Raw genomic sequence first — 15,195 nt, forward strand, 5'->3', positions numbered from 1 at the left:
TTGACGTAGACCCGCAATAGTGAATATAACCAAGGTTACAGTTATCAAAATCGGGATAGCGATGGAATTTGTCGAGTGCATAACACGCGTGACCGATTATGATGTTACAGCGGGCTTAGTAACCGAGTGATACACTGTCGTTATTCGCCCCATCAAGGCGTCGGTCAACGTCCGAGATCTCTTTAAAATGAATCGATTGATTTATTAATTAAGTACACTACGCTCCTCTGCTCTGTGCCTCGGGTTTTCCTATCAAGGCCACCGTCCACGAACAACATCATGGAAAATCGTTCATTTAGATTGGACACAGCAATGCACTTTTCTGCACGCAAAAAACTGAAAAATTCAATTGGTCCCGTGTGCGGTTATTCTCGTGATTTTATTGGTCAGACGTTGCACTTATGTTGTGAATTATTCCCAGCGCCAGCGCAGCGCGAAAATCATTTCTAAAGTGTCTTTGACCAAAACGAGATGATTTATATGATATTAGCAATATTAATGGGCATTTCAATCTCGATTTCGAATATTTTCGTAGCGACTCGATATTTTTTTAATACTATCGAAATTCGAATTTCTTCGGATAAATCATTTTATATTTCAAATACTTGTATCTTGATAAGTCTTGTGAATCTCGATAGGATTCGTAATCTTCGTAAAAGAATGAAAGCTTATATGTCATACTTTATATCTTATATGTTATATATTATATATTTTATATATATTATGTTTTAGATCTTAGATGACTGTCAAATCTTTTAAAAGTTTTAAGTACCGAGTCATGTTTAAAGCAATTCAAATTTTTTACTACATGCAAATATGTAAGTACTTATATACTGTCAATACATGACAAGACAAATCGAAGTTCTTCCGACACGAATTGATTAATTATTTTAATTAAATATAATTCTTTCGATGATTTTACTATATATATCTTTATAACAATGTAGTTAAATATTTCTTAATTTTCAGATGTTAAGTACAGTAGATTTAAATATCCAACTTGCTCGAAAACTCACTTAGAATTGTGTAGTTTGGAAGCAAGCACAGTGTGTGCATCTATCGTGTTTGTTGAGCTAAATATCGTTAGATTTTCATAATTACGTAATTTTTTCAATTACGTTGCGTTTATGTTTACAGAAAAATTAAATCCTTCTTAATCACATTAATCAGCGTCGAAAAAGCTCGTGTTTACGTTCGAACGTAAGTACGAAGATAATTACGTATTAACGTGATTTAAACACATTACTAAATCATCATTACGTTTGTTTCTCGATAGCCTAATTAAGTTAAAATACAATTTTTATAGGATTTCTCGACGTAGTTATGATATTAACAACATAAATCATAACGAAAATATTCTCGTCCGTAAATCTATTTGCATTTACCGATGTGCTACCTGTTCTAATGAGTTGTAAAATTCGTACTATCTAAGCGCCTCGAAACTGGTTAAGGTTGCTACCTAAAATTTATCTCGTGAGAACGTTAAAATGGAAAATAACGCGAAAAATGAAGATTGTGAAATTCACGGGATTAATATAGTGAGCAAGAAAGAAGAAAGTTCATCCCAAAATGTACAAAATTCTTCAGACGCAAAAGTTTCCGTGGATTCTAAGAATACTCAAGTTCGTGTCGTCCGAGGAACAAAAAAGATAAAATTAGACGTTGGTGATGGTAATAACTTGGAAAAAAAAGGTTCGTATTTATATAATTAATTGATCATATACATATAGCGAAAGAAATATTAACAACTGTATAACTTCTTAATTAAACTCCAATATGTTATATAGTTACAAAGATTTGTTTGTAATTTAATAGATTCCAAGGATGAAGAAAACAATACAGAGGTGAAAGTAAAATCTTTGAAAAGATCTTGCGAATTATGGTCCATGGAGGATAAAAATACCTTTTTCAAAGCTTTAAACGAGTATGGAAAAGATTTTGATGCTCTACAAAGTTATTTCTTGAGTCAGGGAAAGAAAAAAGGTTTACCAGATGTTGTAATAAAAAATAAGGAACAGATTAGGCATTTTTATTACAGAACTTGGCTAAAAATATCGAAGCACCTAAAATTTTCAGAAGGTAATTATTTAATGTATTTTTACACTTTAGTTTTTATTTTAATAATATAATTGTTTTGTTGTACAGATGTAAAAAAAACTTCGCAGGAATTGTATGGATTAATTAATTATGGTGAACTTAGAAGAAAGTTACCACGAATATATGAAAAGGTACAGTTGAAATTAAATGAGTTAGTTTATTGGGGTTCAACACAAGTCAGACTTAGAGGAAGAACTATGAGAATTAAAACACCTATATGTAGAGCACTGAGAAAGCTGAATCAACTAGAAGGTATACTTAATCAATAAAATGTAAAACATAGTTCATGGAATTTAATAATATTTCATATAACAATTATAATATTTCTATAGATTGGCAAGAAGAAATTAAACTTCCCCCTAGGATAACAATAGAATTAAGGCCCCGTAATAATATGGCATGGTGGCAAGTACAAGCATCTTCGATGAATCCAAGAGTACGCACTCTATTGCCTATACAGAGACGTTTGTCTAGTTTATTAATATTTCTGCAACAAAGATGGAGACCTGCAAAGTATAACACAGTATCCTTACTTCAAAGTAGATTACCAATATTAATGTATCTCGTTTTGTATCGAATAAGAAAAAGAGTATTGAGAAAATTCCTATACATTTAATGTAGTTCCCCAATTTAGAAAATGCAGTTGCTAATGAAATGAAAGATAATCGATTATTACGAGTAGCACCACCCGAAGGGAGCAAAATTGCCTTGCCAATGGTGAATCTTGGAGAGTATCTAACCAGCAACAGTGTCAGTTTAAATTCTTATGAAAAACGTCTAGGATTGAAAAGTTCCAGAATGGACCTATTAGGCTCAGAACAATACATAAAAGGAGTTGGAAAGAAAGGAATTAAGAAAAACAAAGTAGACAAAAAATGCATGAGCCGTACAGAGGATAACTGTACCATGCCGGACAATAATAGTGATATAGATGCAATAGAATCTAGCAGTAATGTTGCAGAAAGACCGTCGACTGTTAGTAACACTGAAAAAGCTAATCCAGAGCAAAAAACAGAATTTAACAGATTTCCGGGAAGGGAAACTATTGAGAGAATTCGGAAGGGATGGAACATCGAGGAAGCAAATACCATTACTGTGGGGGACCTCTTTTTAATGGTACACGTGTTAACTTTTATCCGAGTTAACTTTGAACAAAAGTTGAAAACTCCGAGTTGTCCTACATTTTTAAAATTTTTCAGTTTGGTCGCGAATCGAAAGTTACGCTGGAATATTGGTGGGACTGGAATCATCGGGAACAACACGTTGGAGAATCTACATCAACAACTTTGCGCGATGATAATTTGTGTCTTACCTTGCAAAAGCTATTATCTATAGCGAAACATAGTTATGGCACGAGTAAAGTATATGATAATACTTCTGGAAGTAATGAAACTGTGATTTCCTCTCGAATACTTTCGACGAAAGCATCGACCTTTAAAAGACCTTTAATTCCACAAACTTATCAAAAGATTGGAACACCAGATGCTTTCAAAACGCAGTTAGATGTTCGTTATCGTTTCAAATTCAATATTTCTTTAAGGAATTCAAAAACATATATTATAAAAATGTGATTTTGTTTTTTTAAATGCAGAAGTTTACAACGCGTTTCAGTAAACGAGGTAGAACCGTGCGGCAAAAAAGTCTTATTGTACAGAGAGTATTGCCAATAATATCTACTACAAGCAATGCACCAGAAGACGTAACTTCTAATAATCAAGAAACAAATAAAATAAATGAGCCTCCTATAAATAATGATGATCAACAAAATGATAAATCGCCATCCATAATTATAAATGTATCACAGGAGAAAAATTTTTTGGATGAACTTGAAGCGGCAAGAGTTCCGAAACCTACGAATTCCATTATAACAAGCGCAACGCAAATACTTAAAGAGGGAGAACATCAATGGTTGAATAGTGAGGTAAATTTCTAAGATTGATTTCTAGAATTTTAAGCAAAAAATATGTTTTCTTTTATTAATATTGAAATTAAATTACAGGTAGCAGATTTTTCATTAAGTAGCTTTCTAGGTCAATTAGAGTCCCCCATGAAAATCTCACAGAGAAGTCAAAATGAAAATAACATAGAAGATAGTCGGCCATCGTCCGATGTAAGTATATATGATAAAATTTAAAAAAGATCGATCTATTAATATTTTAATCTATATTAAGAATGTATTGCAGGTCGTTTCACATATGCAGTGCTTGATGGGAGAGAGTAGTGTTGATTATATGGCGAAATTTGCAAACCTTGCATCGCAGATAGCATCGGACGATAACAAAAAATAAAAGTATAAATAATTGACTAGTTTTGTACGAATTTTCATATGAGCAACTATCTAAAATCATGTAAATGTGATGATACATGTTTTGTAATGGGAGCATGTAATGATATTTTGACTGATTAATTTATCTCTTTGATATTGGCTTTTACAGTCTACTGTTATAATAATACTAATAATAATGATAACGAAAATAATAATATATGGAAAATAAAGTAATTCATATACATATACACACTTCCTATATGATTTCACTTTTGTGTGATTAGCAATTTATAAAGTATGTATTATGTATATTATTTAACACTTTGTTTAGCATAAAATGCTTAGGCATATCTATTCTGAATATTCATTAATTTTTTATTATATTTTTTTCTAAGATACAGGATGCAAAATTAATTTATATAGCCAGTTCAAGTTCTTAATCTTGCATCAATAATTCATGAATGTTCATAAATATTTCATCCTACGTTTGATGCTAAAGGTTTATTGAAAACTGCACAAATGCGGGAGGAATACGTTTATAGGTGATATTTAGTATCCTTATTTAACCCACAAAGATGACGCGGCATCTGTTTATGGAATCATTTAGGCTAGTTCTCGTGTATGACTATCACTATTGCGTTGCAATCTCATGTAACTAATTAAGTATGTTGAAAGAAAAAAAAACAAATCCCCGTTTGTAACTTCCTTAACTGAAAGAAGTAACAAAATCCAGATATATACAAACTCCTCCTATTTTTCTCGTATCATAAGTTCCACTAATTAAGCATATATAGAACGTGAGAAAGATGAATGTGAGTACTTACATACTATTGGAATTTGTTTAACACCGCCTATTATTACGAACGGACAGCGTTAACCTTATACAGATTTTCCATTATTAGAAGTACTTTGAAATACTTAAAAATTTTTTAAATATAAATTTCCTTAACGAAAATAATATCCGCGAGTACTTACAACTTGCATTACAGAACTGTGATCAAACACTGTCTAAGCTTATGACTTAACAATAGAAAAAGAATCTTTATCTGATGATGATGTAGGAAATAACGGTCATTATAATACTACTACAATCATTGTGATATTCTGAAATATGTACGAAAACGCTCATCAGCTGTATATTTGAATACCAAAATTTTAATTAAAGATTAAAGAGAAAGAATAGAGTATAGATCTATTATGGTCGTTTATTAAAGTAATTTTCAATTAAATTGAGCATGCTTGAAAATATTGCAAATACGCGCCTAGGACATGATGGGAACGATAATGAGCCGAACACCCCGAGGAGACACATATTCTTGGAAACGAAGCCTATAGTCTTTTCGACGGCGTATTGCGAAACAGATATTGTGAATGATTCATAGTGCCCGCGTCCACGTGATCTTATGCGCACGCACCTATCAAGTATTTGTTATTTGCAGATGTGATTTTCCCTGGACGTAAGCACCTTCTTTGGGTGAACTGAACTGGTTTCACTCATCTTATCGATCACAGAAGAGTACATCGTTAACGATCTATGCTTTCTTTGCAGAAAAAAAATGTAACATATAATTACACATAAAAATTCGTACACAAATAATATTTGTTATCTTTTCCTTTAAAATCATAAACATAATTATATGAATGATTAGTATTGATAAAGTTTAATTTTAAAAACGAGTTTAACCCAACTGAATTTCCTATTAGTTTTTCTTTTTTCTAATCGTACAACATACGACAACATACGTAATATTTTTTATTTTGGAACTTGCACGTAATCAATGACGTTAGTTAAGTACTTTTGATTTTTATCGACGTTAAAAAATTATGAACCTGTTTGACAGTCCGGAATGACCTTTCCCGTTTCAAAACACATTCAATTACGCAGAAGTACGAGTTATTACGCTCTACAGATTAAGAAGTTTACTATAAGACGTGAAAAAAAAGAAAGAGAAACGATCATGTTTGGCTTTCAATCTTCTTTGTCCTTTTCATTGCGTGTATTTACGTCTATTGAATGACTGTAATTGTCATTGATATATGTTTTGTTTACTAAACGCAGCATTTGTTTAAGCCAATTTGCATTTTCATATCAAGTACAGATAATTATAAATATACTTATTCAACATCATTTATATTCAAAGTCGAATAATGCATAAAGTTCATTTATTTCCTTATAAAATTTCTTTTCGTAACAAAAACTTTGGAAAATGTTTTTATTCACAATGATTGATCATATTGGGACGTTTGGATTTTTACAATTCAGAATAGATATAATATATATATACATAAATATATTATTTAACGTTGGACTGTTTGGTGCATTTTTCGTATAACGATAACAAAAATTTTATATTTACAGGGCAGTGAGTATTTTCATTAAATTTGATATCTTAATACCTTCAAAAGATATTAATTTAACAGGACGTGAACTTTCGATAAGTGTTCACATATTGATGCTATTAAATATTTCCCAGTTGTGATCGTATGTATTGTACGTGACTTGAAATTTGCATACAACTACTTTATTCAAACAAGTAGATTATTTTTTTCGACATCCAATCATTTCTGATCCCGATATTCCGATAAATGGATGAAAATTAAGAAGACGACAGAATTTTTGCGTTTGCCGGTTAAGGATAACCATTAACGTGTAAGATAATCACTTATAATTTCATTTTGTGATTTTATATAAACGCGGTGCGATGCATTAGAATCTTCAATGAATCTTGCGCAAAAGCTAATCGCATAGAATTTCTACATATTTAATGAGACAGCATCAAAGTATAAAAACAACAATCAATTTTATTTTAATAAATAATCTTACTTTTAAAAGACTTCGTTCAGACGATTTCAATGACGTCTAATACAATCTCATTCGACAATAAACGAAGAGGCAAAAGAACGAGAGATGCCCAAAATATTGCCCATTTATATCAATACAATATTGCAATAGATGTAACTTTGAAATATCTGAAAATCTTCCGTTTATAAAGAAATGATTATTTATGTTATCTTTACGTGTCAAGGACTTCTTCGTAATATAATAATTAAAAAGTAATTGTAAAATTTTAAAATATCCAAGCTTTGTGAGTACCTTACATCACATTTCTAAAAGTAATAAAGATTATCAAAGGATTATTGGGACACCTTATAGGTCTTCCTGATGTTAATCAACATCTATCTGGATAGTGGAGCAAATCGAGATACACAAAAACCGTAACCCAGTAAATGTGATCAGGAATGCATCAAGCTGAACAACCAACGAAACGACCATTTCTCTTATTTCAGCAACAACTGCAAAGTAAGTATATACGTGTATAGTATAAGTATATACCAACATCGACAAGATCGCAGTTTAACAAAATTATTAGAATTTAAAGAAGGACTTTACCAAGTAATACAAAGGAAGGGGATCTCTGAGACCTTAGAAATTATATTCAGGTTTTCCTCAAGAAAATTCCATTTGTTATTCCGATTGAGTCTTTATCACAATTCTTATGATAGGTCAGTGATTCATCTTGCGAGTACTATAGGCCATATTCAAGCTAAAAAACAAAGTGACTCGCAATTGGAAGAACAAGTTCGGAAGTTACTGAGGAATTTTTCAACTCTTCGGCATAAAGAATGAAAGAACGATTAAAGTGAACCACAGATATGTAATCCTTACATTTTTCGTCTAAATTTATGAAATAGACTGATTAAAATACCACAACTTCCTTAATTAACATCAGAACCGAAATAATCTTTATTCTTTATCATTGTTGCCTTTTTCCTTCTTCGTTTACTTTATTCGTTGATTTTTCAATTTCTCCACAGGAAACAGAATGTTTCGAAAGAGCCGATATAAAATCAAAGCTCGGCGAGGTTTGCGCGATCACAGTTCCTCGAATCAGTTATTAGTAATCCCCAGGAGTTTCACGGATTGCGGTTATGATAAAAAGCGCGTTCTTCCCAGTGTAGAGACGTAATTGAAAGAAAAAGAAAAAAAGAAGGCGCATAAGAGAAAAAAGGAGAGAAAAGTACATCGTAAAATAAAATGAAGTCCATGGTAGTACCGACATGTTTACACTCCGGTGTCGAGACATCGTGGCGTACTATAAATAAACGAGTCCATAGGCGCCGCCAATGTGAGAAGCTTTTCCGAATATTGCATTTTGTCTGGACGAATGCGATGGAAACATTATATGTATACAGGGTAGAACGTACGAATTGGACACATTAGTGGATCCACTGAAAATATTTCTGAAATGTATAGTACATGATACATACAAAGTTTAAGAATATAATTTCTGTATTATTGACAATCTATTTACCTCTACTATATGTAAACGTATTCCAACATTCCAGGAAAATTTGGTATACGTGCACATTATTGCAGAGTATCATTTTCTTTTTTTCTCACACTGGTTCTAGCCAGTCAATCTATTGAGAATTATGCGACGAACAACTTGTGTCTATTAATAACGCTGTAAGAGAGAAAAAAAATGGAATCTTCGTAGAGATCTTCAAACGCCTCAATGTCACGGGAATACCGACGAAGTCTCGTCGTACAGACGAATTTTTGTTCCTGGTTATTTCGTAACTGTTTCGTACGTTGAATCGTTGCTGATTTGCAATAAATGTTTTTTTTTTTTTTAAAGATACTTCCAGGAAAAAATCGAAGCCCGATAGCGATTTCCATTTTATGGAAATTAGATTAACCGCAAGACTCTGACTTCGCGCAACAGCATAGATCGACTGGAAATATTTGAAGACACGATTATTAATATACATTTTTACATACATTTTTATAAAAAATTGGAGAGAGTGAGAATGATTTTATAAGATAATTAAAGCAGTCGAATTTAAATATTTCATAAAATTAAAATCTGTTTAACTAAATAAGTTAATTATATGCTTCTATAACTACGTATTATTTACCAGAAAAATTTACCTTACTGACCCAAATTAGTATTATTATAAATCATTACATTAAATCATTGAATGAAATTCCATCTGTGACAACATATTTATATCCGATAATTCTTTCATGCGTTGTTTAGTTAATGAAAGTATAAAGTATATTTAAGATATTTGTACACAGACATGCACACTTAATTACATTCGATCATTTCTTATCTGTTATTTGTTTTTGCGGAATCATTTTATATACAACCGATTGGACGTACAACCTTTTAACCTTAAAAAAGATTGATATCGATTGGTTGATTTAGTAATTTGAACTGCGAAAACTCGAATCTTCGCAACACGTGTTCCTACTTGACGGCAAGCAACCTATGTATTTGTTTGGAAAAAACGTATTTTAAACGTCACATATGAATTTTTCATAACATATATTTGCCCAAATATATATTAGAAAACTCTCTTTTTATATAAACCAGAGGATCTATTTTACATGTTAGAATTTTGAATAGTACACTGCAACTCCTTATGATGCAACCCTCTTCTCTCCTACTTTAAGCGAGATATGGTTCTTCTTAAAAATTTCCTTGGTTCGGCGAAAGTCTGCAAGATATTCCGTTTCTTTTTCTAAACATTCGCTCTTGCATTATATCGCAAATTGATTCCGCATTATCAAATTGATTCCAAATGATTCTAGTAGTTTAAAAAATACGTAACATTATTATCATTTCTACTTACAATAGCTAAAGAAATTCAATTCGAGCGATTATACTATAAGCATAACAAAGCATTCTTTACAATTAATTTTTTTTACAAAAATTGAGATGTATCCTGAAATATAACAGAATGATATTTTAAGTGATACATGACATTCTTAAAAAAACATGAATAAATTATAGTCCATTTTAAAATATTGTTTATCATAAAAGAGTAGTTGATACAACAATAAAAAAATACGGTATATAAGAACTGAGGAGACCATTATCAAAATTTAGCTTTATTTATTACACGTATGTATCACTTCAAGGATGCAAAAATGAAATTTGTAAATATAATATTCCTGCTTTAATTTTTCCTAAGAATGAAAATTTCACAGCTGAGGAAAAATTAAAGAAGATGAACTTTTGGCCAAATTTTCGATGATACGGATACCCCAGTGTACCGTCCAGTCGACCTCGTTGGATCGCAAAATAATGAAGCCGCTCGGGGAATAACCGTCGCGTTAGCTATATTTTCGGTTGCGTTTTCGTCTCGGATTCTCCGGATCTCGGCAACCGCCGCCAATGGTGTGTATCCGCAATTATTGCGTCAGCTATCGTGAAGCACGTCGCCGATGATTGGTCAATTCCAAAGAGCGGGAAATCCCCGTTGAAACCTGCTCTTCCGCGCTATCCGTCCCCGTGATACTCCCGCTGACGTCTTTCGCGTCACCACATTGCCTGGCGTCTTCGTCAGAGACATTTCGGCGACCGGCGATCAGTATCGTGTTGCGCGACAACGCCGCGACCTCGTGTTTAGTTTGAGGTATACTTGTTTTCGATCTGTTTTCCAACAGACAGTGATGCGACTTGTTCACGCCGCGCTGTGACATACATTTACCTTCGCGTAAATCGTGACAATTCTCTGTAACGAACATATTGTTACGTTTGTACGATAGTCTTTGCATTTGCTTAGTTGAAGAATCGAATGAACTTAATAATGGATCCGTTCAATAGTTACGATAGAACCGACTTAGTGGAGGTGAGTTACGATTACCTAAAAAAGTTATAAAGTTGTTCTGTTTGGATTATTTGAATTGGTTTTAGTGGATTGTACGGTGTTTTTTGATTATTTTATATGAGTTTTACTTGTTTACCTGTTCTGTAATCTTTCTGGAGAAGGAACGCATGTGTGAGCCTCACGTGCTAGAGAGAAAAAGGTTTGTTAGTACTGCACCGCGTGAAGCGCTAGTGCGCTATAATGAACTTTCTAAGAAAATACTGTGTTTTTCTCGAATTCCAGACTGATATTTGTGTATGAAAAAACGAAAAGATATAAAACGTTTGGGAAAACTATTTCGTTTAATTCGTACGTGCATATCGTAAGAAATGGCATTAAAGTACTTTAGACTAAGGTAAAGTGGAATAGAGAAATGAACAATTACAGTGTCAACTTCTAATGATTAATCGAAGATTTTTGTAAATTTAATGTAACGAATAAAAAGAATTAGAAGAAATTATCAATAGAAAAACTGTTCGAAGTTTTTGACAACCGATTTACGAGGTATCAAACGATGTTTCATTTTTTTCTTTAGATACAATATAAAATATAAAATATATTTCTATCAAGTTAGTACGAGAGTTTATCGTTCTGTTTGGAAAAGAGTTGCAAGATTGTAAAAATTGCGTTTCTACGAAAAGTGATGATGATCGGCGACGCGATAACTCGAGCGTCTATATCGTACGAGCATTCGCACCTAAGTGCGAAACAAGTGCATTTGTAGATTTAGTGAAATGATTTGTGAGAGCAATAAAATGTTGTCAATTCTACGAAACAGAACAATATTTCTGACAATGCTGTATCAATTGTATTGATACAGTAAATTATTGCGCAAATATTGATACAGATGCTAGTTGGAATTTTTTAATCGAGGAGAAGGCTATATGACTATTTACTGACCGTCGTTGTATCAAATGCTTTTGTGGCAAATTGTGTATGCTGCATTTATACATATTATTAAAAAAAAAAGAAAATATAAAAAAGATATCAATAGCACCCACTATTCCGTCCAAATAAGTTTACACGGATTAACATGCATCCATACAAAATTAATTAAAAATTAAAATATGATACTTTCTGTATTGAATATTTGGAAATTACGAAGAAAAAAACTACTACAAAGAGATAACACACAACAAAAATAGTTATAAAAATATGATACTTGAAACAATAATGTTAGTAATCAGTTAATTGCAGCTAAGTAACACTTATATGCACACTAATTTACTAATATAAGATATTATTATCATTTACCGCATGCTTGACTTTGCATAAAGCGTTCGAAGCCACATAATACAAAATAAATAACATTTGAAACAACGATTTGCGGTTATTTATTGCAAATTACCGATATCCGTTTTATGTAGATGCTTTGCCCAGAATCGAGACGTAAATACATACATATATGTATATATCTTTGTCGTACGCGTATAAAAGCCAGTCCAAGGAAACAAGATTGTAGTGATCTCGTTTTTCTCAGTCTCTAGCGATAAAAAGAGACAGGACGGTTGAAGACGCCAACAAGGTCATTAACGTAGAAACCCGATTTCGTTTCGGATTTGTTTGTCATGCGATATGTTCTGTTTGCAGGTGTGCCCTTCGTTTCCTAATCTAAATGACGACGATGATCATTTCGTACTGGACATGGACTCATTGGTCACGTTGAAAACTAATGCCTTGACCACGCGTAGTTACGAACCTCCCCGAAAAAAGTGTTACTTTGGTAATTCATGAAAAATAATTTTGCTTGATTATATCTATACTTTCAAACGTCACTGTTATAATTGGTATTATATTAATTTTATTAATATAAGATGTCATTAACATTTTATTAATATACATTTTACAATATAAAATATTATTATTATTTATATATATATAAATAATAAATAAAGATATATATATAGAATCATATAGAACCAGCTATTATGTAGTAATTATATTTTCCAAACAATTTGTTCTGAAAGATAATCTTGTTTTATGATGTTATAAAAGTACGTTTCATTTTATCTTGATGTATTTTTCATTTTCGTCTTGTATCAATTTTTTCATATCACCATATATTCAACAGGTGATGAAAATAATGAAATTGATGGTACCGGTTGGTCTGATAAACCTATTAGAAACTGGTGTCAAGAAGAAACAATAAACTGGTTGATGTCTGCGGCATCTTATATCGGACAACCGTATAGTCTGATACAACATAGTCTTGCGGTACCAGGAAACGAGTTGGTCACCTTTACCAGAGACGATTTTATCAACCATGATCCTATGTACGGAGATCGACTCTATGACCTACTCCACTCTCAGCATATCTCGAATATACGTATGTAATTGTGATTACGTGTGAATATTGATAACAAAAAATAATAGTGTAATAAACTACCATAATATTATTTCGCTGTATCTCATTCATAGTTTTTATTTAAGAATCAGTCGTCATTAGTAGTTAGTAAAAACAAAACTATGTAATTACAGTTCCACCATTTAATACCATCCATCCTCATTCCGAAGACGAATATGCGCGAATTAATTCCAACAGTACATCAGGTAATATAAATCCTTACAATTTTTTTATATGAAATCATTATCTTTTTTTATAATAAAGTATGTAAATATTGTTTTTATTTTTGTAGACGCAGAATCAGATAATAATAGTATTGATTACCAAACTACCAAACGGCCACCAGGGAGACCAAGAGTATTAAAACCAAAAAAAAATTGTAAGCATTTTTACTTTGAATTAAAGTATGTATTTCTTAATTCAATGATGCAATGATACCAATATAATGTTATATAGCTACTAGCCAGGGAAAGCTTTGGGAATTCATCAGGGACCTCTTACGTAATCGAGAAACGTGTCCAAGTTTAATCTGTTGGGAAGATTATTCTCAAGCGAAATTTCGGTTCGTTAAAAGCGACGAGGTCGCGAAACGATGGGGTTCAAGAAAAGGAAACACAAAAATGACATACGAGAAACTGAGTCGAGCAATGAGGTAATTTTTCCATTCACTTTTTATTTAAATTCTGTTTGGTAATTGTGCAATATTTTTATATAAAAAATATTCTTTCAGGTACTATTATAAAAGCAAAATTTTTCAACCTGTACTCGGTCGAAGATTAGTGTATCAATTTGGACCAAATGCAAAGGGTTGGCAAACTGATAATCCAAACTTCCGATATTAAAAGTTTAGGATTGCATTTGTTATAAAAATTGTACAAAAAAGTAAAAGTAACGTTTGTGACCTATTGTGAATTTCGCTCACAGGATGTATCTTAAAATTGCTTTAAAAAGATAACGTTTCTACAATTAGAGATTTGTCAATGTATATTTTGATATTGAAAAAGGAAGTGAAAGTATTTTGTTAATTGAATCGAAACGTTTGAGCATCAACTTGCAATCGATAATCTAAATAAAAGACTAAGAAGAAAGGATCTAGTATTATAGATGATACATACTGACTAGATTTAAATAACGTAAAAAACAGTATAAATGAAAAAAATGTCGAGGTTTTTATATGTATGACTGAATTTATAGAAATACGTGATAGCAAAATGTGAATATGAAATAATTTAAACTTGTAAGATTTTTTCAATTTATTTGATTTTAAGTATTAGCGTAATAGATTACTTATGTAAAAGTACACATATTATAATCAAGGAAGGCAATAATTCCTCCTGACTTACAATCAAATAAATTTACTATTACTTATTTTTTTATATCACAGAGTTGTATTACATACCTTAATCTGGAAGCATAAGTACTTTTTAAATTGACCCTGGGTTATAAACAACATGCCAGGCAATTTTAAAAGAGGGAATTAAATTTTTATAAGTTCGTAACCAATACAGTTCCACCATAAATTCTTTTCCTAGAATAGTCTTAAAGGAAATCGAGAAGAAGTATAATCACATTATTTTTTTTTATAAATTATATTAGATGAAATATCGGATTTATAATTGGTGTTAATTCATTTTCGTTTCATTAACGGTTAATTATTAAATGCGGATACTTATCCTACAATAGCACATGCAAGAAAGCTGGCAAAAATATTTGTATTTTTAAATAAATTCTGGACGATTCGATTAGTCATTAACAAGTATGAAATATTGAAATTCAAGATACATAGTATCGTGACGGAAGAAGATATGCTGGTAAAAATTATGCATAT

The 15,195-nt window shown here is 31.6% G+C and overlaps 2 protein-coding genes and 1 long non-coding RNA gene across 9 annotated transcripts; 2 read left to right on the top strand and 1 right to left on the bottom strand.

The window, feature by feature from the left end:
* Positions 1 to 243: 243 nt before the first annotated feature.
* LOC122573702 (protein cramped) lies at positions 244 to 4,611 on the top strand. Of its 3 annotated transcripts, none has more exons than XM_043740446.1 (12): positions 244 to 385; positions 733 to 818; positions 970 to 1,200; positions 1,307 to 1,692; positions 1,816 to 2,079; positions 2,146 to 2,349; positions 2,430 to 2,620; positions 2,719 to 3,213; positions 3,297 to 3,602; positions 3,689 to 4,018; positions 4,097 to 4,207; positions 4,281 to 4,611. In XM_043740446.1, exons 4-12 carry the CDS (start codon positions 1,488 to 1,490, stop codon positions 4,383 to 4,385), a joined length of 2,211 nt encoding a protein of 736 aa, XP_043596381.1. In that variant the 5' UTR covers positions 244 to 385; positions 733 to 818; positions 970 to 1,200; positions 1,307 to 1,487; the 3' UTR covers positions 4,386 to 4,611. The 3 variants fall into 3 exon arrangements, with proteins under 3 accessions (XP_043596381.1, XP_043596382.1, XP_043596383.1); XM_043740447.1 differs by having other exon boundaries at positions 1,138 to 1,200; XM_043740448.1 differs by lacking the exons at positions 244 to 385; positions 733 to 818; positions 970 to 1,200 and having other exon boundaries at positions 1,524 to 1,691; positions 1,814 to 2,079.
* Positions 4,612 to 7,519: 2,908 nt separating this feature from the next.
* On the bottom strand, positions 7,520 to 10,530 carry LOC122573713. Its single transcript, XR_006318812.1, has 4 exons — positions 9,297 to 10,530; positions 8,677 to 9,100; positions 7,755 to 8,605; positions 7,520 to 7,657 (listed from the first exon to the last, which is right to left on the bottom strand). It is a non-coding gene; the product is annotated as an uncharacterized LOC122573713 (long non-coding RNA).
* A 206-nt stretch (positions 10,531 to 10,736) lies between these two features.
* LOC122573710 (ETS-related transcription factor Elf-5-like) lies at positions 10,737 to 14,743 on the top strand. Of its 5 annotated transcripts, XM_043740465.1 has the most exons (9): positions 10,737 to 11,005; positions 11,071 to 11,183; positions 11,267 to 11,378; positions 12,614 to 12,746; positions 13,095 to 13,349; positions 13,502 to 13,573; positions 13,660 to 13,746; positions 13,824 to 14,019; positions 14,098 to 14,743. In XM_043740465.1, the coding sequence occupies exons 4-9, from the start codon at positions 12,668 to 12,670 to the stop codon at positions 14,207 to 14,209; spliced, it is 801 nt and encodes a 266-aa protein (XP_043596400.1). In that variant the 5' UTR covers positions 10,737 to 11,005; positions 11,071 to 11,183; positions 11,267 to 11,378; positions 12,614 to 12,667; the 3' UTR covers positions 14,210 to 14,743. The 5 variants fall into 5 exon arrangements, with proteins under 5 accessions (XP_043596400.1, XP_043596401.1, XP_043596399.1 ...); XM_043740466.1 differs by lacking the exon at positions 11,267 to 11,378; XM_043740464.1 differs by lacking the exons at positions 11,071 to 11,183; positions 11,267 to 11,378 and having other exon boundaries at positions 10,738 to 11,005.
* The last annotated feature ends 452 nt before the right edge of the window (positions 14,744 to 15,195 follow it).

Source organism: Bombus pyrosoma, linkage group LG12, assembly GCF_014825855.1.
Source record: "Bombus pyrosoma isolate SC7728 linkage group LG12, ASM1482585v1, whole genome shotgun sequence".
NCBI classification, from domain to species: Eukaryota; Metazoa; Arthropoda; class Insecta; order Hymenoptera; family Apidae; genus Bombus; species Bombus pyrosoma.

Bases quoted from the DNA above. Each gene is read 5' to 3' on its own strand.
- LOC122573702 (XM_043740446.1), top strand. From the start codon at position 1,488: ATGGAAAATAACGCGAAAAATGAAGATTGTGAAATTCACGGGATTAAT. The intron at 3,214-3,296 runs GTACACGTGTTA...AAAATTTTTCAG, and splicing joins TGGGGGACCTCTTTTTAATG to TTTGGTCGCGAATCGAAAGT. The intron at 4,019-4,096 runs GTAAATTTCTAA...ATTAAATTACAG, and splicing joins ATCAATGGTTGAATAGTGAG to GTAGCAGATTTTTCATTAAG.
- LOC122573710 (XM_043740464.1), top strand. From the start codon at position 10,952: ATGAACTTAATAATGGATCCGTTCAATAGTTACGATAGAACCGACTTA. The intron at 13,350-13,501 runs GTATGTAATTGT...ATGTAATTACAG, and splicing joins TCAGCATATCTCGAATATAC to TTCCACCATTTAATACCATC. The intron at 14,020-14,097 runs GTAATTTTTCCA...ATATTCTTTCAG, and splicing joins AAACTGAGTCGAGCAATGAG to GTACTATTATAAAAGCAAAA.